This window comes from Pocillopora verrucosa, chromosome 3 (assembly GCF_036669915.1).
Source record: "Pocillopora verrucosa isolate sample1 chromosome 3, ASM3666991v2, whole genome shotgun sequence".
NCBI classification, from domain to species: Eukaryota; Metazoa; Cnidaria; class Anthozoa; order Scleractinia; family Pocilloporidae; genus Pocillopora; species Pocillopora verrucosa.
Genome location: NC_089314.1, coordinates 18,891,257 through 18,912,998, shown reverse-complemented (window position 1 = coordinate 18,912,998; position 21,742 = coordinate 18,891,257). Strand labels below are relative to the sequence as shown.

The window sequence follows — 21,742 nt, the reverse complement described above, 5'->3', positions numbered from 1 at the left end:
TTTTTTCATTATTTTAATTAACTGGAAGTCTTAAAGCAACTCTTAAACATTAACTGATTCATTTACGTTTGGTTTAAACGGTGACATTAATGCACATGAAATATATTCTTACTCGCCGTTGTTGCTGTTTGCATATCCGGTAACGTGGCGATGGAGCCACATAAACTTCCTTGGAGCCACATAAACTGCTATTTCAACTACCACGACTGTGGTAATTATACGAAGCATGATTTCAACGCCACCGCTTTCGCTTCTCAGGTGATTACAGCGTCGTTTTCATTCGGTTTCTATTTTTGCGTTCTGTTTATAAGTGGGTTAGGCGTGTGCTTTAAGTCTGCAAGGAAAGTTTTCAGTTCCCACGCAACCATCATTCTCTTTCTCATCGGCGCTATTATGGTCTCCTTGAATGTGTTCAACACGTCCGATAACAAGACAATCATGTTGTACCATCGCATTGTGTCCGCCTCTTCGGTCGGGATTGTTTTCTTCTTGCTAGGCGCGATTTGCTTCTTTCAGAAGCCAACTGGGACGGAGACTTCAACGCATCGCACCTTGGGGGAACACGAACCATCCAAAGGGCTTCTGGTAATTATAATTACCCTTCCCCTTACTATGACAGAGCTTATGTTTCTGTCAGGCGCCCAAGCTTCGGAGAAAGAGATGCCTTCAAAACAACGTAAGTTGTGGCCCCTTCTTGTGACTTACGAAGCAATTTTCATTGTGCAAAAGTCCATCCAGGCGGCAGTTTACATCTCGTTAAGAAATTTAAGAATTCGTGAAACTTACAGAGAAAATGCCCAGTTTTATTTCAAGATCTTGGCATTTTTCAACTTTGTTCAATGGGTAGACTGCCTAGTGAATGTGGAAAGTGACTTGGTTTTGATCAGAGCAAGGATTACGTACGGCGAGTGGTTCGTCGTGTTGGAATTAATGTACAAAGCGCTCACCATCGACTATCGTCTCCTGTGTTCTTTCATATTCCTTGAGCATTCGATGCAAATTCAAAACGAAACAGGTGGTGCTGAGACAGCTAACGCCGGCAGAGAAAATGAAACAGCCTTCAGAATCTACAATATGACCTGTTCAGATCGCCAGTACAGAAACCTTGGGTATCTACTGGGATTTTTCTGTTTTCTCGCTCCATTCAGCTGCGCTGTTTATTACGTGCACAACCTTGAGTTGCCTGTCTACATACGTGTTGCAACGAATTTCTTGAATGCCCTCTGTATTTTTGTATGTGGGATGATTCTTTTGCTAAAGAACAAGCTTGATTTCGAAAGGAAGGACAAGGAGTCAATGAGCGTTAAAATCATGGTGAGTACTACACTGATAATGTGAATTAGGATAATCCGTTGATAGAATAGTGAGAAGGAAAAGATTTTGGTCACGGAAAAAACGCAGTACCACCATTTTGCCACCGGTTTAAGAATTCTAAGGAATTTTAACTTCACTGAAGCCTGGATAATACAAATCATTCATGCAGGCGTTGGAGAGCATTAAGATTGAGTCTTGTAAGACCTTACAGTCAAAACCAAAGTAATCACAACATCCAATCAGAATGAACGAAAACATCTCGACGAGCCAATGAGAGAAGAAATAGGGCATATCGCTTGAAGCTCGAGTGACCAAGCAGGGATTGGTGTTCGTTTCGAATCTGATTGGTTGAGAAGGTGGCCCTAGTTTCTTCGACCAATCACGATAAAGCAATCCAGATCACTTTCGACATTCGATTAATTTTTTCTCTGTTTCTTCGTTAATCTCTCGCGATGTTTTCGAAAAAAATTACCAGTGTCTCACAGGTCCGAGAAAAAATCTTTCAAAGGAGTGATGACACTAATGTAAGTTAATGATTAATGAATCGCTAAGATTACCGCTCATATTTAATGGCGATAAAATAGGGAGGGAGATTGAGGAGAATTATAAATGAATTTTAACATTGTGCTAAAGTGTATTGGTGCATTTCAATGATGCATTTGAGGAGTAGATTCTAGTGTTAGTAAACGGTGTATGAGAGGATGTACGTAATTACTTTTTTTTTCACTCATCATTTCTTGCGCTGGTCTTCTTGTCTGTTTACCAGGCTTGCTGTCTGGGTTCTGTTGGTTTTGCGAGTTTGATGATCAATGCTGCTCTCGCTCAGTTCTGGGCGAGCAGCCAACATTATTTACGCAGCTACCATTGGGCATGCGCAGAACTGTCGGTTCGCGGCCTCACAGCTACTTTCTTGATGGTCATGTTTCTTCACGTGAATGCTCGCGCCTTACCTTTAAACAATCCAGATGTGAAGATCAACCACTTTCTCGTGCCTGCTTTGATGCTTGGAGTCATGGCTAATTGTGCAGCGTGTTTGGTTGATCAATATTTTGGTCCTCTTGATAAAAGAATAAGGTATGTCATTTCTTATGTCAAACCTATGTGATCGGGTTTATGTGTTAATTCATGCATTATTTTCGATAAAACTTCTCTGCTGGAAAAAACAAATTGTGTCGTTGCAGACTTGTTCTTCAGTTTTTAGTGTCATGGTTTGCAATCTCATGATACTCAATAGAGAAGTGCCCTTGTGATTGATGAAACGAACTCAACCTTAAATTATTTTATCTGATTATTTGCAGATGTGAGATTACAGGAACGAGTTTGAGGTTGCTGCACGACGCAGGAGAACCTATGTACCTTGGATTCCTAATCCACGTGTTTCTTCATTTCCTCATTATGCAGACACGGATGGGTCGATCCAAGAGGTCCCTCCCAGGAAACGAGAATACACCATTGTTGCATCCGAATGGAACAGATATCGATGGATCGTGAATTTAAGATCTTCTTAACCTACTGGGCGGACCAAATGCTGTAACTCTTAATTTAAATTTCCGCTCGTGATCACCCAGCAAATAAATCTGTGCGGTCAAATTCGTTTAGTAGCGATTACAATGCGAAAAAACTCCCATTCACTGAATTTCCAACATAAAGAAGGAACACTGTCGCGTAAGTATGGGCTTCAACTAAGGTAGATTGGATTTAAAATAAGAGCGAGGAGCCGTGAAAATTGCAAAACGAGAAGTAACCACAACCTCCGCGTTCACGTGGTGCCATTTTCGTGCGCCCATTTTCTCGTCTGTCTTCATCAACGGGGAGCCTGGCACAAGCTGTCATACGCAGCCAACTTGAAGCACTTTGATTGGTCAAGAGGGTGGCTGCACAAGTTTCCTAAACCAATCACAGAGCGATTTATCTCGATACTCAAGTGAAAGTCCCTCGAGTAAGAGTTACACCAATACTTCCAAACAAATAGTACCAGAGATTTTATTCTTCTTCGAAACGAAGGCATTTCTGTACATTAAGACCAATCAAATTTCGCCGAACTGGCTCGACTTCAATTTAGATCTGTTAATCCAGTAATTAAATCAAAAGAGAGTTCCATTTATCCATCTGATCCGGACAGCACAGGAAATCGAGGTACATAAGAAGTAGTTACATTAAATTTTGAGGTATTTAGCTACTGTCAATGAAATATGATCAATTCTAACGAAGGAAGATAACCATATAAAATTCTCTGCTTGTGGACTTTGGCCTAGAGTTACTTTCCGGTACCATAGTTCGCTCCACCAGCCTTGACGAGAACTGATTTTACATGATCGAAATCGAGTTCCTCTGGATCGTTTGCCAAGATTTCCACGGCAAAAGCCTGCAACAAAAGCAAAAGATGGGAATCAGAATATTTTTGTTGTGTCACAATAAAATTTACGTGATTCCCCCATAAGGCTCTTTAATATTCTTATGATCAACCCCACCCACCCCACCCCACTCCCTCACTGGCAGTCAATTTTTTTTTTTTTATATTCCCTCCTTTATACTCTTCGGTGACGACTGTTCCCCCTTCGTTCCCCCTGAAAGTACTGATCCCCCAAATATACTCAGCCCCTCTCCCCCAAGGCGATAGAAAATAGGTGATCCCTTGAAGAAATGAGACTTTTTCTTGCTTAAATCTCACCTGAACAACCTGTTTAACTGAAGCCTTATCAGTACTGACTTTGGCCTTTTGTAGTGCTCCAACGCCCTCACCGATCCATGTTATGAAAGCAAATTTGGCTCGTTTGCTGAGTTCGTCGCCAGTCTCGATGCGGACAAACCCATAGACGCGTTCACCCTCTGTTAAGACAAATTATATGTTTTCAGACGAAGCAAAGTTGTCATCTATGAGGAGTAGGGGGGAAGTTAATCTCGTACCCAGATCCTACCGTGTAACTGTAACCGCTTAGCCGGGAAAGGTTCGGGTACGAGACAAGGGAGAAGTCTTAAGGTGCAGGGGACCTCAATGTTTGTCTGCGAAAAAGAAAGATGATATATCATAACAAAGGAAAAAAAAAAAAAAAAAGGAACTGGCATGTCTCCGAGTGCTAGTAAGGCACTTGTGTATGATGTACCGCAAGATATACGCTCTGCGTCGGTGAAGGAAGAAAAACGAAAAAGGTTTAAGCCACGAGAGAGTCAGTCTTCGTTGCCGGCAGTTTCGTGTGCGCTTTGAGGCTTTAAGCGGCGAAGACGAGAGGGGTGTGAAACGGAAAAAGCGTGAGCTCAAAAAATTGCCTACTACGCCGGATGCGAGTGAGCCATGAAGCCATGACAAATGCCCTTCCCCTGTACCTCACAATTTCGTGCCGAAAATAAGTGGTTACGACGAACTTCTTCTCGTCGTTCGCCACTACGCGACCTCGCGTGCAAACGAGTCTCTTGCTCGCACCCTGTGAGTTCGTTTCTCTATTAGTCTCCCCAAATCCTAAAAATCTCAAGATCTGTATATTAATTCTCCTTCTCTGTTATGTCTTTTTAAGTGCCAACTAAGACAACATCCCCCCGTTGAAAGCTGGAACCACTGTAAGAATATATAACTCACCGGTAAAGTGTGAACGGAATTCTTGGTAGTCAGTTCCTGATGCGGCGTGTACGATAGTCTTGTCACTATATTTGTAAACAGCCCTGAAATCATAAATAAAACAACGGAATTTACACCCGCAAAAACCCCGCATCTTCCTTATTCTTGTTAATAATTAGACAAGACAATAGCTAAATGATGGAAAATAATAACAGTTCCTTCGTATTAGAATATATTAGAATATATTAGAATATGCCCGTTACGTTCTATGGCTACCTCGTTGAAGTTCTTTGAGAGGCCGCACAACGTTACCTTGATGGGAGGGGTGGAAGCGTAAAAAAGTGACTAGACAGTTTTTTTTCGGCGGAGAGAGTGCGAAGTACCGTTAGACTCTCTTGCGCTCCCGCTAATTAAAAATGACGCCTGGTCGCTCGTTACGCTTCCCGGCCCTCAAATCAAGCGTTGCGTGACATTCCCTCTGAATGGTCGCGAATGAGTTTAGTAATCCTAATGACGCCACATTTATTTGGAGACAGGAAATGTTAGAAGGATTGGAAAATCATGAACTCATCTAACGCGATTTATTTTCTCAGACCTTAATTCTTTCAAACCAAGTCTTAAAAAAATTTAGAATCATGAGAGGACGGGATCTGTCTTTATTTCTCTCGAACATATGTTTACGTAACAGAGCACCGCACGTTGCGTAATTTTTTCATTTTTGTGATTATTATTCGATTTTTTTCATTTTCCACCGAAGTTTCGAGGACGCATTATGTTCACATATTTCATACGTTAATGAATTTGTTCTACTATGTGACGGTCGATCCGGCTTGATCCAAGTGTTCGAGGAAAATGTCCCACAAATTCTTAAATTTGTCACTATCGATCTTGAAATCCACACTAGTAATGGTCAAATGAACAAAGTTCATCTTCCTTTTGCTTTCTTTGTTGCTTCAAATGCGTTTCCTGGAATGTTTTTTCTCCATTACATTTATTTCTGTGTATAAAATTGGAGGGCGTCTGCCTGTGTTTCCTTGACACTCCTCTGTATAAAGGGGCGTCCCCTGGGTTTTTCTTTACCAATCCAGCCACGCGCTACACGAGGCGATTAGGGAAGCCGGTTTTAGCTCGTGTTGAACGAGTTTAATTAAAATTCAACTTTCGTTGCAACTTTCTTCAAGAGTCGGCAACCGCGTCTTGCCGTTAAAAATCGGCTCGGGTAATATAACCTTTAAGTTTACGTTCTCGAAATTTTTAGCAATCCCGGATAACGCCTAGCTTCAAAATCTCCTTAAATAGCCTGATATAGATACTCCCTCCCAGGAAGTGTGAAAGACAAACACGGCTGCCTCTAAATAAATAATTTTGAAGTTTATAATGCACTTTGGAAGTTAAATATTTCTACAAAAAAATTTCGAGCGTGCTTCAACAATTTGCTCACAAAAGCGATATTAATCCACTGATCATAAGATATTCATCTGTCAACTCTACAGCGAATATCGATGAGTTATTTCCGTAATCACGAAGTCGATGTGTTAATCTTTTAAGCGGAAATTTCGACATAAGTAATGTAAGACCTGCCCAGACAAAGTTGCTCTCAGATGTCACTCTCACTATTCACTTTTTGAAAAATATCGCCCATTCAAACATTAGAAGTAAAATGGCAAAGTGCGAGAGGAAATAATCGTTTTTTTCTTATCACTTTGAAGCACCTAGCCGCATTGCCGATCTGTCTAATAATGAGGGCAATAGATTAAACTACCGTAGCCTTGCAACAAGATATTTGTTTTACCGGCTGATTTGGTTTCTAGAAACAAAACGTTTGAATTCATTTCAACTCACCAGTTTGTTTCAGATTTATCGTCCCGAACATCGAGGTAAGACTGAGAGATCGCATCTTTATCGATGGCCGCCATGGTGCGTATCAAAGTGATAATAAGGAAAAAATTACGGTACCACGAAGATTCACGTGCGATTACTGACTGATGCGAACCGAACCAACACCTCCGATTAAGTATCACAATGGAGTGACGTCACTTGATAATATGTTAATTGTTGGTCATACAATCCAAAATTAAAACGCATGAAATTATCAAACAATTCGGGACCGGTTCCTGATAAAGCCACAAATATTCAGCAACTTGATAACAGTGAACTTAGCATAAAAATTAGCCAAAGAAAACTCCAATTCATCTGAAAGAATTTTAGAACGTAGCTAAAATTTCAATCTTATGTTGCGTGACGCAAATAACACGATGATTTTTAAATATTTATTTTCCAGTGGCATGCGGGACAGAGGCTTTCTAATTGCTTTTAATTTGCGATTCATTACCTTTAAAATATTTCATGATAATGACTGAAATTTTCTGGAAACTAGAATTTTACATATTTGGACAAGCTTTGATTTTCTTGGGCTGTTAAACAGTCACTTCCACCTCCCAGGAAAAATCGATATTTCCTGCGGTCAGTGAGTGGATGTGTACCGCCTTCATTTTGCGTAAACGTGGAACACATTTCCGGCAATCTTCACGACGTAGAAATTTCAACATTCTAACGATTTTGACAAGTTTCTATTAGTCAATATATATAGAAAGGGTGCTTCCAGGAGCTTCCAATCCGCACAGCTCCGAAAAAGTCATTCGCAGCTTTTCCAAGTTGGGTTTTTTAATCTAGTCATGAATGTCATCCCCGTTTTTATCCCCGTTGTATATTGGGAGTCTGTTGTTGAAGTCAACGAGAACACGCGATCACAATTAGGAATTAATGATATTTTTCTGTCACCTAATGACCACGTCCAAAATATTTGTTTTCAAGCCTCTTCACAAACATCCGGATATTTTGAAGGTTATTTAAGAGTTTTCTATTAAAAATTAGAGAGTGCTAAGTTGTCTAGAAAATTAATGAATATTTAGAGACGTGTCTACCATTTTTAGCTAATTTCCTGCTCAGCGCTGTCTTCTAAGACAGATTCTTCCTGAGTTACTCATTTCTTTGCCAGAATTATCGCGAAGATGCCAGCCGATAAACCATCAGAAGTAACTACTCTATGTTGTTATGACAGTTCTTTTTACGTCTTAATTCATAGACGATCTGTTACATATTGTTCCAACTCCCTGAAGAAAAAAAAAAGGGGTCCTGTTTATTTATCTATTTGTTATTTAAATTTTTATCAGAAACAAGAGATATTCTCGAGATATCAATAATTTTTATACAATTTGTAGAAATGTGCTTGAGGATTTCGACAAAAAAATTCTACAAGTGCTCGACTTTAGCAGTTTTGTGGGATATTGATTCGAGGCTCTTTTGTTGTCCGTCAGCCACTTCTTTATGTCCAGTGCGGACTTACGATTAACAATGAGCCGGCTTCACACCGGTCAGCAGAAACATCGAATAACATTCCCGTATGTGTCCTTTTGGCGGGAATCATAATCTTGAAAGGAACAAAGAACAACAGAGCGAAAGCGAGTTTCTTAGTCAATCATCAACTTATTATACATTTTTAGCTGTGAAGCTGCCAGGAGACGCGAAATTAAAAGGAAGACGGATTCATGCACAATCCATCAGGTAATGATTATATTTCGGAGAGTATTTTTATTCGTTACGTGGAGTGATTCATGTCTGAACGCATCTTTGGTTGATAGCGAATAGGTTCAGTTTCAATAGCGCGTCTTGTTTACAGCAGTCTTGCATAATTTTCGATTGCGAACGGGTGGTGAACAGAAAGTCTCATGATGTTTTGCCAGACATTTGTCAAATGGCAAAACCGTTCTGTAAGCTTATTTATTTAGTTCCGCGCTGTCGAGTGTACGCTTACGCTTCTGTATTAGCGATTGCTGTTGAACTTTAAACCCTAACCCTAAGCAACTTAATCTTCAAAGATTCAGTATTTCGATTTAAAGATACAGCTCTGTTATGCCCTCGCTTCATTAATTGAAGAAATGGCTCACGTTTAATGTCTTCCGAACTTATAGTGAAAAAGAAACTTATACTATGCTTTTTGTTAGTTCACAGCTGTTATCTGCGATGAACAGTTTTATATATGCTCGCAATTTATCCAATTGATTATTTTCTTTCAGCGCTATAACATGGCCGCTCAGAGGAATCAATTTTCCAAATGTTTAATAGGAATCCCAACTTCTCCGAGTACACCCAGCAACACGATTTTGACAGAATCAGGACCTTTGCACATCACGCCTCAGGACGCGATTGACTCAGAGCTAGAACCAAATACTCCGTTCAAAGTAAGCTTATGTGTGTTTACGCGGTATATTAACCTATAAGTGCTAAGATGATAAATTTTTAACATGCTCAATTGGCGATCATGGCCTTAAAACTATTCCCAAAGTCATTTTGGTTATTTTGTAATCTACCTTTTAGGAAGATTCCCTTAATAAAATTAAATTATTAGATAATTTCGTGTTCATTTAAGAAGCCTAAATTTCGAAGGCAATGAACAGTGTTTTGCATTTTGTCACGGAAGTAGGAAAAAAGCCCCAAACAATGAAATTTTTTAAACGTTTATATGCAACAGCTGGTTCCATGTAAAGCTTTCTTTTGTTTATTTTTCAAAATAAATTACTCATTGTTTTACATGAAAAATCATGTTCCAAATCTTTGGGGGTAAACATTTCTTTATTAAAACGAACAATATATTTTAAATTTACTTTCATTTCCTAGGAAACAAGAGAAAATTGAGTATAGTATAAGTATATAAGAACAAGGTTTATCGCACTATTGATAAAAAAAAAATTGTGACTTTGGAAATTTACAATGATGACTTGTTTTATTTTTCTTAAATAAATTGTTTCTATGAATTTTCTCTTGGTATAAGGATTGTTCTGTTTTCTTGTGGCAAGCAATAAGCTCTCTCTGTTGGAAAACACTGATGTGTGGCACCTTTTCTCTCCAGGTGTTTGGCATATTCCATGCAGTCTTATTGATTGTATTATTTGACTTGTAGTAAAATGAATTATTTGTTGTATTTCTATTCTCAGGATCCCATAAACTCCTACAAAAAGAAATCAGGAAAACTTGTTTCAAAACGAAAACTTTTTATGCAAAGTGGCCAAAATTCTCCTGTGAACAAAGGTACATTATGCTAGTTAATTGATTTTCTAATACTGCCGGTGTAACTAATTAATGGAGTGCCATTTTTTCACCAAACAATTTTTTTGTGAAAAAAAAATTGCAAAAAAACTAAGTTATTGTATTTCCTCAAATAAGCTCTTGGGCACCAAAAAGGAGTGGGGGGGGGGGTGCTTTTTAAGTTAGGATAAAAATAAAAGAGAACTGATGATATATGTAAAGGACCTCTGCAAGCATATGGAGATAGACAAAACAAGAAGGGAAAAAAAGCTATTCTCTTGTACTGATTTGAAATGAGTTCAAAAAGGCAATAAAACTCTTTGACATTCTCATTTTAGAAGACTCATATATTGACACTTGACAAATCAGTCAAAAGGTCAAGCTTTTCTGAAATGTTTTAACTAGTTGTAGCATGTTTTTTAGCTGCCAACATGTTATATCCTTAGTTAGTCCTTAGGTAAATTTGTACTTCTAATCCTGATATGGTATTGTAAATTTATATATTATGTAACAGTGAATTTGTCCTATAGACAAAATTATTAGATCATAAGTAATTTGTGAACACTTATATAATGGTTTTACATCTAACATGCAACTCACCTAGAATAGCACTCAAGCTAACTGTGGATGCACAAAAAATTGTAAATACTGAGTAATAAAATGTATGTATGTATAAGAAAATGAGGGAGGAAGGGGGTGCTTATTCAAGGGCAGGCACTTGTTTGCCATTATGGCCTGGGGGTGGGTGCTTCTTTGAGGGTGCTTATTATTGAAGTTTGGAAAGCATTTGACTCAGCTTTTTTGAACTATTTTTGTTAACAGCAAGAAGACAGGCTACAACAAAGACTCCAAAGACTTCTCCTATAATCTCACTTCCTACAGAAAGCTCTAGACCTAATTTTCCATTGACAGAACGTCAACAGTTGCAATATCTCCTCGAAGTAACAGCCAGAGAAGCAAAACAAGATTTTGAAACTGGTAGCAACAGCAGTGATGAGCTGCCAATTCTTTACAACAGGACAAATGCTAAGAAAGATGTGAGCAAGGAAAATCAAATTGAGACACGGATAAGAAAGAGGAATGTGCGTGGAGAAACAGCATTGCATGTTGCAGCAATAAGAGGAGACTTGGAGGATGTTGTTGCCTTGATAAAAGCTGGAGCATTGGTAAATGCCAAGGATAATGCTGGTGAGATTTTAACAGCTGAGCTGGTGAATTGAGTTCAAAAGCTTCACGCTCAGTTGTCAAATGGAAAAAGTTTTGCCAAAATAGATAGTATTTTTATTCCAGGAAAAAGTGTAAATTTCCAACTTTTCTTGTTCTATTCACTGAACTAAGACTTTGGACATTAAACAGAATAAACAGAATAATACAGATTGTGAGTTTCAGCTTACCTGTTCTATCTACATAGAGAAAAACTTGTTTGGCAACTTGGAAATTGGCTATTTGATTTCCATATCTGACCAGGAAGACTGCTACAGGAATGAGGGGACTGTGGTCTGATTATAGTTTGGTACATGCACAAAGTTAAGCATTGATACTATTGTTTTTTAAGGGTGGACACCCCTCCATGAAGCTTGTAACTGTGGTAACCTAAGTATTGTCCAGGAATTAGTCCAGAGCGGTGCAGAAGTAAACAGTCCAGGTTACACAGCTATTACACCATTGCACGATGCTGTAATTAACGACCATGTGGAGGTTTGTACTCTGAGAAATAAAGAATAATACATGGACGCAGGTAGATATGGAATTTCTCTTTGAGTGTTTGCTTCCATATCTTACTTGTGAATTATGGGGGCAAACACTTGAAGAGAAATTCCATATCTACAAACAATCATGTATTATTTTGTTTATCATATAAACACTATAAGCCCTTACTGACATTAAAATTCAACTTTATTAATGAATGAAAAAAAGGAAGGGTCCACCATAAAAAAAAAAATTATAAAGTGCTTTGGTGATATGGCTCAAGATGAAAAAATACGTTGAATTACAACAAGAACAAACAATGGGCATAACTTTCAATTCACAGAATTCTCCATTATTGAATTTTTAGGTACCAACAGTAGAAACCTTTCCTCAGGTACACAGCCAAAATTTACATTTGGCAAATCTTCCAGTTGTTGACTTTCTTCTCAGTGATTAAAACTTCCATTCCCAAAGTCAAGTAACTTGCAATTTTTCTTTTTGTATTTTGGTTTTCTTCTGCTTTGAAGAAATTTTGAACGTCACTGTCTGTAAATGATATAACATTTTCAGTAATTTTAGCAGCCATTAACCAAGAAATTTTCCACAAATGACCTTGGATTGAGAATGGCTAACGCTTTGTTGTTTATCATCCACCTGACAGAGCAGCATTCATGTACATGTAAATGGGCTTCTGATTGTGCTCTGGCAAGTTGTGGCAAAAATGTGGAGACAGTGAGTTTAATTATGAATGAGAATGAACTTATTTTTTATTTTAATTTGCTTTGTTTTACAGGTGGTTAAGTATCTTTTGGAGAATGGGGCAGATCCTATGCTCCAAACATCTCAAAACTACAATACATTCACCTTAGCAAGATCTGAAGAAGTTCACTACTTGCTGAATCCAGAAGAAAGAAACAGAGATGTATACTCTGTGGAGTTCCAAGAAAATATTGCCTATGCACAACACAGGGATCCTAACTTCAGTATACCAGAAATCAAAATCAATGGATCGAATAATCCTTACACTCAAAGAAACAATGGAGAGGATGTATTAGTTGATGAGATGGAAATGCAAGACTCTAAAGTGCTGTTGTCCCAAAGTGTTTCAGTTCCGAATCCAAAAGATGTGGAAATGGAGCTGTACATAACTCCACAAGACACCTTTGGAGTCAATAGGGGAAACTGTGGTGATAAACAAAATTTCTATACTCAGCAATTTCCAGCATATTATGACTTTCCTGGAAATACTTACCATTGCATCGATGAAAGAGAAGCAGCTTGTAGGAGATTGCCATCAAAAGAAGGTGCAGGAAGGAATGAAAATTCGCCAGTTGAAAGTGATTATGCAGGTTGGCATTTTCAGAGGCCTCTTCACCACGCTGTTGTTGCACAAGAGGTGCAAGTCAGAAAAATTGTCCAAGGTGTAGATGCTGACAAAATTAATAAGTGTTGTGATTTTGAAACTCTAACTCCTCATTTAGGCATAAATGAAGAGGCTTGTCCTCAAGAGATGGAGCCACCCATTGCTGTTGATCCTGGCCTGATGAATATTAAACAGTTGACAACCAAAAAACTTGGTCTGCCTGTGACATCAGAATATGAGGAGGACACAGTTATACCAGAGAAATTGAATGAGTGTCTTGATAAGGCAATGACTGAGATCTCTTCATACCTAGAAACCAGCCAAAAGTTAGATGTTGAAGCACCATTTGATGAAAGAGAGTCAAAAACAAGTGGTGGACATGAATCAAAAACAGATAAATCTTTGAACAGTAAGGGGTTGTTAAACGGATTTTCTGATGTGAACTCTCCACAGAAACTTGCCTCTGTAGATCTTGCCTCAAAGCTTTACAGTAACAATTACCACAAAGAAAAACCATCTGAGGATTCTACCCTTTACAAAACACCTGAGCCTAAAGAAGATGATCAAGTTTTACCTCATCAAGAAGTAAGTGCTGAAGAAACTGAGAGGGACGTTGTTGATCAGCAACCAAATGCCAATTTCACAAAAATGAAGACAAGAAGTGAGAGGAAGAAGGATGGAGCCACGGCAGAGAAAGGAACACGGTCTATCAGAAAGAAGAAGATATCAAGGTCCTTGGATGTAACCAATAGCCACTGCAGTCAGACCAAAGAGGAATGTACGAGCCACATTCAAAATTCCTCTTGGAGGTCAGACCTACCTAAATACCGATACAACATGTCCACCTTACATTTGAGTGTCCCAGGTTTTGATGATTTCCTTATAAACAGCAAAGGCAATGGATCAAAATCTTTTTCAGATAGGGTAGGTCACATTTTGCTACACATCTTTCAGTCTGCACATAAGACTTAGTAGTTAACAATTATTTACTAAAGTGGAGGTAAATAATGGTGGATGTTTACCAAGTTGCAAAGAGGCAAGATAAATATTTACCACTTGCACCAGCAATGAAGTGAATAATTTTTTTTAGTATATACTCTACAGATACCCAAAAATTGGTTGATATCTTTTAATATACCAAAAAATGGTCGGAAAGTTTGTCTCATTGGTTGCTCAGAGGTGAATAGTACTTGTTATTCACTTCCAAACTAGCCAACCAGAATCTGCAAAATGCACTATTCACTTTTGTGGTATATGCTATTTGTATATACATGACAGAACTTATCCTGGCCTCTACTGCATGAAGCAAGAAGGATTGGATCCGACTGGTTTGAATGGTAGTCCAGCACAAGTTATCCCCATTAGTAGTAAGGGTCCCAGTGCAGGTATATTCCCCAGTGAAGGTACTCGTAATCATAATCATTATAATAATTGTCATCAGCATCATTCCATTTTTTATTTTGTCCATGCAGATCATGGATGATTCAACAAAGGGAAACCGTTTGGCAAGGCTTATGTCTCAACATGACACGGAAAAGGTAAGTTGACCGCTAGACTTTGTCTTTTCCATTTTTTCATTGCAAGGGTTACAAAAGAACTGCTTTTGCTTGGCCACTGACACAAAACTGTCCAGTGCGATGACTGATAATGTTTAAACTCTTTATCATCTTTGCTTGCTTTGTTCCTTTGCACTGATTGGCACAACTGAATTTGTTAAGTGTACTTGTTTTGGTTCTTCTGTTTATTAGGTCAAGCTACGCATGACTTTAGAGCAAGAGTTGGTCCGGCTGTATGGAGGCGTTGCTCGTAAATCAGCTGGATATCAAATACCGTTCAGTGCCTGTACGGTGATCTCATCACAGATGCGAGCTCCTGGAATAAAGGTACTGTTTATACACTGTTTACTTTCTTTCATACAAAATTTATGGGAGTGCAAGAGAAGAATTATAGACAGCCTAGCCCACTGTACCTGTACAGGTAAACGCGTTGGTTAGTATAATTTATGTTGGAAAAATTGCACCGCGTCGCCATTTTTAAATGCACCCGTCGAAAACTCGTTGAGTGGTGGGTTTTGTAGGGGAAAACTGCTTCAATCCACACAGCTTCGGTTTTGGCTTCGGTTTCTCTTGAATAAATAAAGATTTTTCCATGATTAGATGATGAACAGTCGCCGAGTTGGTTGTAACCTATCTCGTATCCAACAGGCGCGAATGAAATAATTGTTTTATAAATTTCTTTAAATTCTGGACGTTTGGGTATTTAAAGCCTTTTTCCAGCCCCGCAACAGTTTGCACAGTGCATTTCCTTATAAGGTGACTCGGAATATGAGCTGGTAACCGGCGTGGAGTGAACCAATCAGAACACTAGAAATGCAATATTCGGAGTTTAAAATTTAATATTAGCTACTCCTGTTAAATACACAGTATTTTTCAAGAACAAGAATTAAAAAAACAACAACTTTGATCAATTCATTACAGCTTAGTGTAGAAAAGGAGCCGAATATATCCATTAAGCTAGAGGTGGACAAGATTTTGAACAAGTTCAGCAGGCTTAAGGTAGGGCTGCGTTCTGTTGAGGCCTATAAAAGCTACTGTGCTTTCTATTCCGTTGAGTTTCATGACGTTTTTGTTGAAAATAAACTCCACAAGGTCGTTATTTTCTCCTTTGCCAGTAGTGTTTTCTTTCTTTATTTCAGACACAGATACTGAACCGGCATAAACGAGAAATTGAGACGATCTTCGCTGCAGAAAGCTTATGGAGGGAAAATAAAAGTGAGGAGAGCACCATCTTTACTAATAGTATTTTTAACTGCAACAATCAGCCGCCTAAACCTGAGGACCTTGTCAGTTGTAGCATACTCACATACATGTAATGTCTCATTTTCCGTTTTTGTCTTAGTGTTCCCAGTTTGATATATGATGTGCTACGCCCGTCGTAGATGTTGCTCTTGTTAATTTCAAGCCATGATTGATTGTACGTGTCATAAATCCTTGAGACCCCTGACTGTAAACGTGCAACATTCATTAAACGGATTTGTAGCTCTTAGTTATTTGAAACCTTCCCGTTGTTTTACCGCCAAAATGTGCGACTCGAAAGATAGTTCCCGTTGTTTTCCCACCAAAAATGTGTTACGCGAAAGATAGTTCCCGTTGTTTTCCCGCCCAAAATGTGTTACGCGAAAGGTAGTTCCCGTTGTTTTCCCGCCAACATGTGCGACGCGAAAGATAGCTCCCGTTGTTTTCCCGCCAAAAATGTGTTACGCGAAAGACAACTCCTGTCGTTTCCCGCCCTGATGTTTTGTATTTTACCTTGCACATCCTTCAAACGTTTCTTTTGTCATTTCGGCTTTCAGCATCTCTTTTTTTCGTACAAGCTGAAACTGACTTTTGGCTCTCAACTAATTTTGTGTCTTTTATGGTTTTGATTTAGCTGAGGATAGGACATGTGTGACGAAAACTGGGATGTACGTGAGCGAAGACTTTGACCTCCTGCCTCCCAAGTTTAGGGATTATTATGAAGAGGTTTTGTGTGCCATGGACTGAATACAAACCAACCGGAGAACCGGAAATAGTTGAAAGCTGTCATCATAGAAGGGAGACAGTTGCGCGGCTTTTTCGACGTACTAGAATTATGAACCGAAAACAAAAAAATCCAACTAGAAAACATAAACACAAATAACAAAACTACCCTATTCATTTCTGTGTGCTTTACATATTTTACTCAGCCCGTTTTCCATAAACTGTTTTCACTCGTCCATATTATGATACTTTCCCTCAAAGGGAATGGTAAAGATTTGTAAGGAAACTTTCGTTGAACGTTTAATAAGATGATATAATTGTAAAAATTTTTTTTTAAAAGTCGGGTGATTTCCGTTTCTTGTCAACTGGGATACGACAACTCACAGGATGGCTTGTAGGTTGTCGGTTTGGGGTGGGATAGGGGTGGGAATTTGCTTTCGCCAGAAAGTTCGTAAAGGAAAAAGCTATTCAGTAAAGAAAAGAGGTTGGCTGTCCCTATGTAATGCAAACCTGAGAGACGGCAATGAGTGTGTACCCCGAGCAAGGCGTTCGACTTTCATATCCCAGTATTGCGCAATTAACGTGTTTGCGTTAGTAGGTACGTCGTTACTTGATGCTAGAGCGTTGCTTGATCCAAATAAAAAGGAGTGAGTGGCTGAGGTGGGAAATGACAGGTAAAACAAGAGCGCGTCTGTGACGTGAGATTATAGTCAGACTATCATAACGACAGCATTTGTCTCTATCCAGTTCTGTTCCGCTTTCTGACGGAGAATGCGACCAGTGGAAAGTATTGTGCTCGTTGGTACAAAATTGGTTCTGTTAGGCTTTTACTGGGAAGTATATCTAGTTCTCTTCTTGAATACTTCGTAAGTGAGAGATCTGGGAACGAGATCACCATTGCCCTAACAGACTCGCAATGCTCTACTTTTATTCTTTAACATACCGCAATTTATTTCTTACTCGCTAAATGAAAAGCTTATAATATAAAATACTACTGAAAGCTTTTGAATTAAGACACTCGTAAGGATTCTAATGGTCCTTAGAAGGGCGTCTCCACTTCTTCCACGATGATCCTACTCACGGAGTTCCAGCCAGTGAAGGCGTCCGCTTGTTTGTATCCAGCACAGGAACCCACGTTTAGCTCTACTATTACATGGCCCTTTGGGACCCCTGAGCGGTAGCCTAATGGTAGCCGCGCGAATAATGTTCCACGCGCCTCTATAGTAAACTGCTGTGTCGATTGGCATGGAGCATTCTACACTGTTAACAGTGAAGAACCAGCGGTTGCAGGTTCGAGCGCTCATGACCCTCATATTTCCCTGGTAATAGACCTTGAAATGTGTTTTTTCCTATTTCTTTATTATTGAGCACTCCTGAAAAATCAGAGAGAGGAGATAGACACGTAAGTCGCATCATGTTCTCAAAAAAATTGTTTATTATGCATGTGATGATGAGTAATGTTTAATAGTTTCCCTCACAATGTAAAGTTACCATCAGTTGAAAACCAGCTATCACGTGAAGATCGCAACATTTCAACAATCAAACCGCTAGTCTTCTTCACTCAATGATCATTTCAGAGTTTCTAATAGCGCACGAAGCCGGAATACAAATGGCATACCAAAAAAACATACTTACAGATATTTTGCTGTCGTCTAATTCGCTATTGTCGTTCTTCCATGCGCATTGTTTCCAGTTTGATGCCGCTGAACTGCCGGGCAGACCAGGTGCTCCAATCGCACCAGGCTCCCTTCCATCTCCCTGCTGTCCTGGAGCGCCGTGCTGGCCTGGTATTCCTGGATTTCCTGAAGTCCCTTGGTTTCCTGGGGTGCCACGAGAACATCTGCAACATTGAGAATTATCCTAAAATGGGAAAATGTTTGAATTGGACACCATTTTATGAATTGAAGGGTGAGAAACAAAAACACGCAATGAAAGTCATCACATCTTAAAATTTGAAGTAGAGCTTTTTCAATTAAGTTTTGGCTTTTTTTTTTTTTTTGAGAGTTGCCTGTGTGCTACCCTGACCACAGATCGAGTCTCAATTTGTTATTATCCATGGCCGGGGTTATTGTGTCGTGCTTTGATCAGAACAAATTTCAGCATTGAGCGGCAAAAGTAATCTGCTATTACCTCCTTTTCAACCAATCAGATTTAAGATGAAAACCAGTCGCGACTGGGTCACCCGTGTTTCCCGCGCTTCAAGTAGTTTGCCCGTAAGCGCTTTAAGTGCTCATTGGTTAATGATGATGTTAACGTATACTCTGAGTGTATGTTGTGATTAGGTGAAACGTAAACGTGATCTTGAGAGTTACCTTTGGATATTTTTGTGTCCCGCCCTGAAGATGTAGCAATAAATATTAGTGCAAATAAATGTGTAATTTCCGGTAGCAGACGATTTTTTTTGTATCTTGAAAAATGGAGCTCTCTGTTCCACTCCAAATCATCCTTGTTTCTTCCCTCTTGGTTTGCATTGACCTCTTCGGTTTTTTGTTTTTCTTCTTCAATTTTACCAAACTTAATTATTTCATTTGTATCAAACAGGAGATAATTTTCGGCGCTACCGAAAATGACTCAGAATGCCATAATATAGCCCCCAGCTTTCTTTCTTTCTAAAAAAATAGGAAAAAAACTGCAGGCGACTGTCACCTCTTCCTCATATGAAAAGGCACATAATATAAGGTCAGAGTTGTCTATTTTTGTTTTAAGGTGGTATGATACCTTCAAAAAGGGAAATTTTTTACATTATTTGAAACATTTTTATTAGTCCCTCCAGTGATAACACTCACTGAGAGAAATTGTTTGGCACTGTTGTTGACACCATCTGTTACTATAGCAACAGGACCACGCCCACCAAACCCTCATTTTACAGGCATCACACCAACAACAATAACTCTATAACAAAAAATCCCATGGCTCTGAAATTTTCAGGATATCGTATGCATAGATGGATCTGTGCAATGAACCTAAATCATTTTATACAACCTGATTATAACCATGTCAAATAATGAAAAACTTTCACATAAACAAATAATGGGCCCCTTCTGGAAAAAAATTTGCCTGCCATTGAATCATCAATTTACCTTTGTACTTTGTTTTAGGTTTATTGCACAGAAGCACCATTCAAGATTTTCTGTAGAAAATTTCATGAAATTATCTTAAATAGTTTTTGAACTGAACATGTTGAGCTACTCGGAGTTCTATCAAAATGCAGTTTGATGGAAAAATGCATTTAAAAGTTGTATTTGGGTTTGAAAATCCTCTGTTCAATCTCTGAGCAAAGGAAGTGTCTTAAAATGCTCCAGCAGCATGTTACATAGCTGTGCCGACGTGTCTTCGCAGTTTTCTACGTCAACTATGGTGGAGAAAGGAGAAATCTAGAAGAAAAGACGAACGTATTGCGTGGCCGGAGCGCCAAATGATGTTAGCTACAAGAATAATATTCGTATAACGGGTATTCCTATTTACCACTTTCCAAAGGGTGTAGCTGTATGGCCAAAATAGACGCGTCTAGATTTTCGACATCGAGGAGACTTTACTCTTCAATGTCGTCAGCCTTATGCTCCGTACCGGCTTCGAAGACGCCTGTTACGAACACATACCACTAGTCAATTCAGGGGAAGATAACCAAATAATTCAGCTAAAAAGAATGCTGATTAAGGCCCGTTCCCACACCGGACACGATTGTTCAAAACTTTTTTCGGCTGACATTTCGCAAGTGAAGAATTGTGAGCTTCTTATTGTTGCTTATTTTACGCGCGGTTTGAGATGTACTCACACTCCTCGTCTTTCCACATGACTGTATTTGCACTTTTCTCATTGTAAGAAAATCCTACCAATTGTAGTTTCCATCATATTATAATAACAGAAATGTATCATTTGCAATGAAGTTCGAGCCCTTTCCTGAGCTTTCCTGGCTAATATCCCGTTGCGTGAACGGCAGTACGAAACCTCCGGCGGATACTGGCATAAACACAAGCTCGAAAGGGCAGTGTATTCTCCTAATATAGGATTCCGAAAATCCATCCCACGAGTCATCAACTCCCCCCTGCACTCAAGAAACTAAAAGTAGCAACAGTAGCAATTTCATTGTGATCACAGCACTGCAACGAGATGAATAAAGAAACACAAATATAGTAGCGAATCTAAGTGACGTGTGAAAGTCGATGCAAATGAAATAATCATTTAAAATACTGATGTCAGTTATCATCTTTGAGCGGAATGGGTCTTATGGCAATGCTGCACCTAAACTAAAGAATTTTTTCTCTATTAAAATCCCTATTTGAGATGAACTTGAATCAGATGACTATAAACTCACTCGTTTCCCGTTCGGTTTGGCCGGCCCGACAACCGCGACGATAGCTTTTGCCTTTGCAATCTCTGAGAAAAGGAGCAACTTGCAGTGAAACTTCCCGATAACTTCTAGTTGAAAAATCATCGTGCCTCGTGATACAGATGATTCTTTCTTTAAAAGTTAGTTTTTGGTTCACCAAGGAAATTTCACAACAACGAAACTCTACAGCGCTGACCGAGGAACCTTCGCCTCACATAGTGCGAAGGAATAAAATGTTATGGCAAAAGAAACGAACACCGCTACCCATTCCTAACATAGATTTTGCCAAAGAAAACAAAACACAAACGCAATAAACTAAATATTCAGTGACGGGAACTGAACTGAACACCGTAAGGGAGAACACCGTACACCGTAAGGGAGAAACTGTCTTTATCAGTCTTCGTCGAAATCTTCGTTTGATGCACGGGGTTCTCCTTCGTAGGGCTGAACCGTACTCACAACTTCCATTTCTTCTCTACTACTTGAGTACGATGTACTACAACTCTCGGTAGAACTTGCTGAAGGTAGGTATACATCGCTATCGGACATTACTTCAAGAGTATTTCAACGCTGACTGATACAAATTTAAAAGGGATGTGGGAGATTTTGTAGGAGTCAACGAAGATTTTTCACATTTTTCTACGTCATTATCCGCCAATTCGTTACTAGTCCACGGGACACTTTTAAGACAAAATAAGAGCACTTTAGGGCCCGGAAAAACCGAGAGGGCACTCTTAAGACGGAATCAAAGGAAAAAAAATTATTTACCAGTGGTCCCTGTGGGCCTGCAGCGACGGCTGAGAACAACTGGATCTGCACAATCATCAAGAAACTCAGACAAAGAAGTTAGGGTCTAGTCAATCTTACGGGAGGTTATTTTCGCTTGAAAA

The 21,742-nt window shown here is 39.1% G+C and overlaps 3 protein-coding genes and 1 pseudogene across 4 annotated transcripts; 2 read left to right on the top strand and 2 right to left on the bottom strand.

The window, feature by feature from the left end:
- Window positions 1-72: 72 nt before the first annotated feature.
- On the top strand, window positions 73-3,292 carry LOC131794133 (uncharacterized). The gene is made up of 3 exons (XM_059111648.2): window positions 73-1,314; window positions 2,081-2,388; window positions 2,613-3,292. Exons 1-3 carry the CDS (start codon window positions 151-153, stop codon window positions 2,803-2,805), a joined length of 1,665 nt encoding a protein of 554 aa, XP_058967631.2. The 5' UTR covers window positions 73-150; the 3' UTR covers window positions 2,806-3,292.
- Window positions 3,273-6,872, bottom strand: LOC131794134 (coactosin-like protein). The gene is made up of 4 exons (XM_059111649.2): window positions 6,710-6,872; window positions 4,889-4,971; window positions 3,986-4,143; window positions 3,273-3,679 (listed from the first exon to the last, which is right to left on the bottom strand). Exons 1-4 carry the CDS (start codon window positions 6,781-6,783, stop codon window positions 3,572-3,574), a joined length of 423 nt encoding a protein of 140 aa, XP_058967632.1. The 5' UTR covers window positions 6,784-6,872; the 3' UTR covers window positions 3,273-3,571.
- A 1,428-nt stretch (window positions 6,873-8,300) lies between these two features.
- On the top strand, window positions 8,301-16,872 carry LOC131794311 (uncharacterized). Of its 2 annotated transcripts, none has more exons than XM_059111826.2 (11): window positions 8,301-8,431; window positions 8,944-9,108; window positions 9,862-9,955; window positions 10,775-11,140; window positions 11,508-11,650; window positions 12,435-13,928; window positions 14,477-14,542; window positions 14,753-14,887; window positions 15,482-15,559; window positions 15,700-15,775; window positions 16,434-16,872. In XM_059111826.2, exons 2-11 carry the CDS (start codon window positions 8,953-8,955, stop codon window positions 16,544-16,546), a joined length of 2,721 nt encoding a protein of 906 aa, XP_058967809.2. In that variant the 5' UTR covers window positions 8,301-8,431; window positions 8,944-8,952; the 3' UTR covers window positions 16,547-16,872. The 2 variants fall into 2 exon arrangements, with proteins under 2 accessions (XP_058967809.2, XP_058967808.2); XM_059111825.2 differs by lacking the exon at window positions 8,301-8,431 and adding an exon at window positions 8,521-8,637.
- Window positions 16,873-17,561: 689 nt separating this feature from the next.
- LOC131794206 (collagen triple helix repeat-containing protein 1-like) lies at window positions 17,562-21,692 on the bottom strand (annotated as a pseudogene).
- Window positions 21,693-21,742: the final 50 nt, after the last annotated feature.